Source organism: Centruroides sculpturatus, unplaced genomic scaffold (genome assembly GCF_000671375.1).
Source record: "Centruroides sculpturatus isolate CEXI.00-Female unplaced genomic scaffold, Cexi_2.0 scaffold250, whole genome shotgun sequence".
Taxonomy (NCBI): Eukaryota; Metazoa; Arthropoda; class Arachnida; order Scorpiones; family Buthidae; genus Centruroides; species Centruroides sculpturatus.
Genome location: NW_019384557.1, coordinates 532606 through 541861, shown reverse-complemented (window position 1 = coordinate 541861; position 9256 = coordinate 532606). Strand labels below are relative to the sequence as shown.

Genomic DNA, 9256 nt, shown 5'->3' with positions numbered 1-9256 from the left:
TTTAATTCGATCCAAAATTTCTATCTTTGTTTGAAGAGATATATTAATAAATTTCCTTTCTAACGACGGTCCTTTCTTTTCATTCGACATTGTTATAGCTAAAATTTTTTCAAGCAGTTTTGTGGACAGTAAAAATCGCAAAAAGTAACTTCCCTTCACTATGTTGTTAAAAATATACACCCAATAGACGTTTATACTGTATTTTGGACCATTTTTGCGGTCCCCACCTATTGAAAGAGTATAAATTATTGAAAATTCAGTTATATATTTGAGTGTTTATGGTAACTGATGCACATCTGTCTAGATACCGGTCTTCCCCTGAAACTTTCATGGGAATAACACGTCAAAGTGGAAAAACAGCTGTTTTCCAGAACATTTAGCTCTGTACACCGAACTGCGGCGTGTATTACGTGATCCGTTGCGATTTTTCTGTTATGTGATTTTTCTGTTCGTTTCTAAATATCGTAAACCGCGTTGTAAAAGTACCGCGTTGTAAGAAAATATCCGCGTTTTTCCAACCGCGTTGGAGCGAAAACGCGTTGTAAAGGTACCGCGTTGTAGGAGGCCTACCTGTACTATCCACGGTAACAAAAATTTGCTTTCATTCAAAAATTTCATTTCATTTCAAAAATTTTATTGAAAATATATACAATATTTGTAACCCTACAATTTTTAAATCCCCATTCTATAGACATTAAAGACTTTTGCATGCGCGGCTAAGCTAGGTAATGAGGGTCTGGATCCGATATACTAAAGTCTAATTTACTATAAAACTTTCTAAGTTTTAATATCCGAAACAATGGACTCCATTTAATCCACAGTGGAGTTGACATTTTGGATGGAATAGATAAAATGATACCCCAATCCTAATTCTCCACGAAAAATAAGGATCTAAAACAATTTTCGACTCTAAGTAATATTTGAAGCTCTGAGAATTTAGGAATTTTTGAAGCTTAGAAAAAAAAAAATGTTAAATGTAAATCATGATATCTTCATGAAAAATTAAAATGTTTTCGAGCTTTATGAATTGACAGTACAAAGTTGTAAATGAAGCTTTCACTTATCATTTCGTTAATCATATCTACCAGAGATCAGATAAATATAAAAATATTTGCTATTTCTGCTATTTCAATAATATTTATAATATAAACAAATAATATAATAATATAATATAACAATATAATATTTTCATATCGTACGGAATCAAAATTTAGTTTGATTCCGTACGATATGAAAATATTTAGTTCCTGAAGATTTAATAATAAACTATATCTTTTTATCGTCGCAAATTCCCTCTTTTCATTAAGATGCTAATATTAATTTAGTACTCTCAGGTAAATTTTTTCAGTCCTCAACTTATGCTCAAAATTCTGAAGAATCCATCATAACACTTTCAGTTTTCTGTAAATTTTCATGCCGGTCTTGAATTATAAGACTAATTACTGTGTTACCTTTGTATAGTTTAAATACTGTGACCAGAGAAGAGAAGAGACCTTTTTTATACTAGTTTGGTAAACCCCATATACCATTTTTCAGAATGATAACTTATTGTTAAAAGGCATAAAATAAAATCACAGGATTTCAAAGAAAATTAATTATATTGAAATGCAGTTATCGCAGTATTAATTAATTTTAAAAAGATTTAAGATAGAGTAATGTATGCGCAACTGTAATGTGATTATGAAAATATCTTTCTATCAGCGACAATATCAGACCTACTAATCTTTTCCTAATTAAAATATTTTTTTTTCATTTATATTGTATGGTGTCTTCTATTTCTATATTACTTATGAATTAGAAGTCACATAAGGTGGGAATTTAATAATATTCGCATTAAATTTTTTTTTTATCCTTCCAACTCGGTTTCCCAAGATTAAATTTTGAGTGGGACAGCGATTGAGGATATTTTTATGCTTCAATGAATTATTTCACAATGATTTTGTAGTAAATAAAATAATCTAACAAATATACGAGCGCTAAGACGGCTTTTCTTTTTCACTAGACTTATTACACCATGGTGTAATAACGTGATGGTGTAATTAGTCTAGTGAAAAAGAAAAGCCGTCTTAGCTCTCGTATATTTGTACACAAGACTGGACAAGAAGCATATCGCATAAAATAATCTAAGATAATGTGTCAAATCACAAGATCGAAAGTTTGGATCTGTGACGTGAGCGCGTAACGGACTANGTCTTCAAGACTCGTACGACCACGTTTAAATTCAGCAACCCATCTTTCTACTGTTCTGATTGAAGGTGAAGAGTCCTTATACACTTTTAACAATCGTTCATGAATTTGTTTTGGTGCTACACCTTCCAAAAATAAGAATTTTATCACTGCACGATATTCGATTTTTTCCATCGTAAAAAAATACAATGACACATGGACTTTGAACAGCTGCAAATATACAATGAGTTGACGGATCTACTTGAAACTTGACACGTGTTTATGAAATAGTAGTACTATTTATAGAATAATAAAGTGACGCTCCTAGTAGCGCCACCTCTTATCGAACGACAAAACTTATTGAACAACCTGGTATATATGACCAGCAAACAATTATATATATGTAATATTTTATCCTCAAGTTTTTTCTCTTTCTGAAAGTTAAATATTGATGGATAGCTAAAGACTTTCTGTAAAAACTTAGCAATGTGTTTATATTTTGTAAACATTTGATGCTTCTTGCAGTTTTATTGTATCTGCATACAAGAATAGAAATGTTACATGTTGTTTAAATAGATCTTTTAATCCCTTTGCACCATAAAAATATAAAATTTTTCTGTATTCTTTTTTTTTCTATTTTTAATGTTTCATTTTGTATTAATTGAATAGTCTCTCTATGTTATCAGCCATCTGTTACAAGATATATGATAATGAATATTTGTGATAAGATTTGTAGATAATAATTTTCAAGATTTCTGTATTAATTAATATTAATGAAATTTTATCTGTACCTTACCTACGAAAATTTATAATTAAAAATTATGATGATACAAAATATTTTTAAAGAATAGTAATTTTGTAATTGTAATAACTGATGAAAAACATTTTCAATATGATTTCAGTTGGAAGAGAAAGAAGATTCATTAACAAAAAGTATCAGATTGACAAGTGCCCTCATTTTGAGAAATTTAGTTGAAAGTTGTGCACTTGCCAGAAGGTAAACAAAAATTTAATATATTGAAACTTATAAATAAGAAACTGAAAAATTATATTAGATTTTAAAATTTAATTATAACTTAACTGATTACTGAACTTTTTATTTACTTATAGTTATCTAAAGCGATATGAATCTGACCTTATGGTTTTAGCAACGGCATCCTTAGAATCATCAAGGACTATAGCACATTGCTTGTCAGAATTGGCAAGGCCTCATGAATGAAGTGTGTCATTACAAGATGAAGCATTTTATTTGTGCCGTCAGTGAGAACATTGTTCTAATTGATGTCTCAATCTAAAATTTTAGAGGTGCCCATCATAAACCATTTATCTTTGTGTGGTTTTGGGAAAGAAGAATAAATTCCATCTGTTCAACACCTCTAAAAGGATAGCATATCGCTTTGATCCTGCCAGTTTGCACATGTATGCCTCCATACATCATTGGGGCATATCTGGCAATTGTTAAAAGTGTGATTTACAAAACTTTTCAATGATGTATGTAAGATGTTCAAAGTTACTGTTAATGTATTGGTGTGACATTTTCGAAGTCTCATTGCACAGAGAGAGCGATGTCATCAAAAGAGTTTTATATGCAGTCAGTAGTTTGTTTAATGTAACTTTACAGAACAAAAGGAATACGGATTTACTTCAGTTGGAATCAAAACATCTCGGAATTTATGGACCAAAGTCATCGTCAGTATCCTGAAAAACTGAATGCTGTGAGTTATCAAAGACTAAAAATATGGGAGACAAAACAAAGCAGAAAATGCAAGCTTATATAGTGTGGTTGTGTTTTGATTATCTTCAAAATTTTAGTCCTGTGCCGTTTGTCAAAACTCTTGTGACAAAGTCAACATTTGTGTGCATCTCCCATCAACCTGAGTTACTGTTAGTTTCTGTCAACTGTTAGTGGGTCATCTGTCACCAATGGATGTGGATAGTAAAAACTTCAGGAGAAAAAGCTGAAAATTTTCAACTAATTTACATGTCCAACATTCAGCATTCCATAAAGTTTTTCTTAGTATCATTATTTCATCCTGACAATATCACGTATGCTGTTTTATGTGGTTGCATATAATTTATTGTCATTCATATTTGTTTGACAAAGAAAACATCTCAGTGAAGCTTTTTGTATCTTTGTACTTCCAAACAATTCATCTTCCCGCTCTTTCCCCTCGTCATGGTAATTGCCGCGACGGTTGTGTGTGCGTGTAATTATTTAAACACCACCACTGTTCGGAAATGTGGTAAAACATTTTACTGTCTACATTTTTTATGAAGCTGTTTCACAGCAATGTACTGTTTAAAAATTACCGTGTATGTAAGAAAATAAAACAACCACATAATGATGCATATTTCTATAAACACCCATTGCTTTTAAAGGCTATAAAGATAACAGTTCAAAATGAGGAAAAATTATATATATACATATTATATATATATGAAAACAGATACACGACACTGCCTAAAAGATGTATTGCACAGATTACAGTGAATTATTTCAAATTATGTATGTTCTCAGAAGTCTCATTTAAGTACTTGATAAAAAAAAATTAATTATTTAAAATTTATTAAAGTGTTTTGATTCGGGTTTCGCGTGCACAAGAAATCATGCCTCCCACAATATGTTTGCAGTATGTATGTATCAGTCTGATACATTCATAATTATAAGTCTGCTCAGTTGCCAAACATTACTGAGTTATAAAAATGAAAACTGTAGAAAGAAAAAAGGGAAAAGTTTCNTTAAATGAATCCGTAACATAATTATTTGGCATCTTTTATATTACACGCAGATGCCTTATCAGTATGTTGTTTAAACATCGTTTATAAAATAATCACATAATGTAATGTAAATAAATCAACTCTTTGTATTATAATTATATTCATTCCAATCCATATAACGTAACACAATAGTATTAATATTCTTCATAAATGCCAAGTCTACACTATGGAGACCGGGTGTGAAAGACGGGGGTTTGTCATATCTGAACGGACCATCCGAAAAATTCTCACAGATTTTTCAACCCGCCTAGGTTTTGATCTTGGGTTCTCCATAAGTGGTAGATTGGCACCTTGACTGCTCGGCCATCCGACCTGCATCTGTATAAAGCCGATTCATATTACAAAGAACATTGGTTCTTGTAAAATTATACTGGAATGATGGATCCTCGACATTGCGATTCTGTCAACTGATAATAATCTGTTATTTTCAATAAGAGTATCTCGTCACAAACTTATCTTGTTGCGATGGTTCCTAAACTGTTTCCCGCGGCGATGTTCGCCATTGAATTCGAATTATTCTTAATAAACTTTCTAGTCTAAGCCCTTCAAAAATTATATATAAATAAATATATATATATTTTTTTTTATTTAAAAAAATTCATTTTTATGAGAAGGGGGGAAATTATATATATTTGCTTTATCAGAGTGTAAAGGTGAACTTTTAAATTTATTAAAGCAGAAAAGAAAATCTATTTATTAATTTATCAAGTCTTTGAATTCATTTTTTAATATTTAGAAAACAATAATTCCTATGTAATTATTTTTTTACAGAAAAATATAAATTTCTTGTAAGATAGAAATGATTTTTTTTAATTTTAAAAACTAAATTTAAATCATTCTTGTTATGATCAACTTGAGGAATTGCACAACTTCTACATTGAAATCACAGCTCGAGGAATTTTACTTTTCAAACCTGAAAATAGAAAGTTAAATTAATTTTAGGCAGACTCATCATAATTATTACTTTAAATATGTAATTAATGCCTTAATTTTAGAAATGATTGAAATAAAGTTTGAGCAATCTAATCAGACAAATTATAATAAGTTTCATTTTATTCTTAAGTTTTTTTAAGCTATACATATTGAAAAATCTAGAAATAAACTTTAAATACTATTCTTGGGGCATTGATTTCAATTCTAAACCATTTCATTGTGCTAAATTAAAAATAATTTAATAATGATAACCATTTACATAAGACATTAAACATAAGACACTGATTAATAAGTTATTGAGAAAATACTGTAGTAACAAATTGGGATCCAATGTATCTGTTTCTAAAATATGTGTAGACATTTATATATTTTTTTCTTTTTCTCCATTCTCAGCTTGTTTCATTACTACTACATTTATAAATATTTCTGAATTCAAAATTATGTTGAACTCTGATACAATAAGCTAAAATAGACAATCTAGTACAGGCAACAGCAGATTCATGGAATATCAGATGTTCCACAACTTACTAAACTGGTCCAGTTTAGTAGATTTTTTGTAAGTAAATTTTTTGAATATATATATATATATATATATATATACAAAAAATTTATTTTTAGTTAATTAATCGTGAATATTCAGTGTTAAATTATTAAAATTATTTTACTAAATTTTATGACACAATTTTTGTTAGTATCCGAAATTTAATGAGATCTTAAAGACAAAGAAAAGTAAATTTTCATTTTAAAATATCCGTAATTTTATGATTTATATTGAATATGAGTTCGGCTTATATTTTTCTTGAAAATAATTCCTTCTCCTCTCTTCATTGGTGATTACTGCATTTCTGATTCTTATTGGGATTTCTGGATCGTATTTCAGTCAAAAGTTGTAAAAAGAAAAAAATTAATTCTACAATCGAAAATGTCATGCTCAAGAAAATAACTATGATCGATCTTCGATTCGACGGACTAAGCAGAACCGAGGAATTTTCTACGAAACATTAAATAATACTGGCAATAATTAAAAAGTTGTAAGAAAACCAATAAATTAGTATATATAGTAAATGAAGTTACCGTGTACACTGTACGTAATTTTAAGCAAAGGTGAAGGTTACTTTAAGCAAGACGAGATTAATTAATCTGTTAAATCTTGCCACGTGTTTTGGTTTCACTAATTTTTTGGTACATTGTTTACAAAATCCGTTTAATAGATATCGACTTTATAGGAAATCAAATATTCCTTTATTTTTATTTTATAAATGAATGCTTTTGCTTGTTGAAACAATGTGAAATTTATTTATAAAGAAAAAACACTGTGGCCATTTGGCCTTTTTCAAGTGTCTAAAGACAAAAAGAAAAAAAATCAACAAATATTAAACCAAAAGTCGATTAACAAAGCCACGACGAAACAAAATTTTTGACATTATTTTTAAAACACTAACTACATATTTTCCTAGATTCGTTACTCAGGTTGTTCCAGTTACATTTGGAATATTGGTGGTGATTTTGAAACCTATGAGCTTGACCACAGAATCACAAGTTCGGATATTTCGGATCGAAACAATATGATATTGTTTTGTTGTATTTCCGTGGTAACTATTATCCTTTTTACCTTCCATAAATCTGTGGCTCGCCAATAAAACTTGTTTTATTTATAAGCTACGGATTCTGTCAATTTTATCAATTTGATAATATTTTGACACAGAATCTCTAAAATGTAGGTTATGAATGGCTCGAATAAAACGATTTTGATACTAAGGTTATATGCTGTTTTATTTCTGTTCGCCAGCTAATTGTAAATAAATTTATGTCAAAGATTCGCTGGTTCTTTGTAATTTCAGACTATTGCAACTTGCAAATGTTGACTTAAATTATGCACTGCCTTTCATATAGCATAAATAATTCTGACTATTATCACTTAATATCTTTCTAAATATTTTTCAAATGAGAATAAAAACCTTCCTTCCTTGTTATTCCTGTGAGTATTAAGGACATAAGGAAGTATATTAATATTCATTTTAATTTACGTGTAATCAGATTTGCCATTTTTAAATGTTAAGAGCCAGACTGTCACATAGCTGAATTTTATTGTAGCTTTAGCTAGAGTGAGTTAATTATATTGAGATAGAGAAAACTGATGAGTCAACTCCATTGAACATAAAGTTCAGATAGCTACAGAAAGAAAAATGAAAGTTCCTGAAGCTAAAAACGATTCAGTAGAGTACACTTAACCAAACTTGTATCATCAAAAATGCGGAGAAACTGAAGAGAAGATTGCAGGGAAAAAATAAAAATTATGCATTTAAAGTGGAAAATTTTTGTTGGCTTCCAGAAAGACAATTGTTTTTTCTAGATTTCATACATGCAAAAAGAAAGAAAAATGTAAATTATTTCAAAAAGCCAGTGTCTATCAGATTTTCTGACGCCAACCAGCCCTCAAAAGAACCAATCTGACAACCTTGTTTGTATCCTTTTCTCGAATATCCATTGGTGGACGAACCAATGGATATTCGAGAAAAGGATACCAAACGTTGATTCTCTAATTTGAAAGCAAACGATCTTCTCATAAGAATGTTATATCAATTTTTAATAGGAATTTATTTTTGAAAAGAATCTGTAATCATTAAAGATTTTGCTATTATTCGGAAACAGATTCATTAAAAAAAAATAGTTTTCGCTGAAAAGAAAATTGCCGTGTGATAAGTTAAATATCAATCTTATATCCAAATGGAGTCCGATCTGGATCCCGGAATTTTTTATAATTAAAAATTAACATCACTATCTGAACTATTACTTTCCTGGCTGTTATGTGTACATATCAAGGAGAGTATTGGAATCGTGTCAAATTTCACCATCCGAGTTTTTTGCAAATCTTCAGGTTTTCAGATTGAACCCAAAAACGAGAAAAAATTCCGCATGTGTATGTGTTGGCGTCGATTTCGCTTAATATCTCAGGATGGGGTAAAGATTAAGTAACAAAATTTGGCATGGTAGTTGTATAGGAGAGGCATTGATGCTATTAAATTTTGGTAGTTAAAGGTGCAGGGGTTCGTGTATATCTCCATTCGTCAGACTTTATTCGTATTAACATACATGTATATGTTACAGTCAAAACCCGTTTTTAGTTAGAACGCGTTTTAACTAGTTGAAACTAGTTTATACTAAATGTCTTTGTTAAAACCCGTTTTGTCTAGTCAAAACTAGTTTTAACTCAAATTCATTTTTGACTAACAGTAAATTCTAGTTTTAACTAGACAAAACCCGTTATGTCTAGTTAATTTACTGCTGTACATGTTTTGATTTTAGATAAAACTAGTTTTAACTTTTAACATTAGTTAAAACTAATTTTAGCTACATAAATATGTTTGGGGGAAATAAA

At 29.6% G+C, this 9256-nt stretch overlaps 1 protein-coding gene across 1 annotated transcript in view; it reads left to right on the top strand.

The window, feature by feature from the left end:
- The window catches only part of LOC111623897 (AT-rich interactive domain-containing protein 2-like), a 243928-nt gene extending 239024 nt beyond the window's left edge, over positions 1-4904 (top strand). The window contains exons 20-21 of the mRNA XM_023366627.1: positions 3069-3163; positions 3277-4904. Coding sequence (XP_023222395.1) covers positions 3069-3163; positions 3277-3385 — 204 coding nt within the window. The 3' untranslated portion in view covers positions 3386-4904. The remainder of the gene's footprint in view (positions 1-3068; positions 3164-3276) is intronic.
- The last annotated feature ends 4352 nt before the right edge of the window (positions 4905-9256 follow it).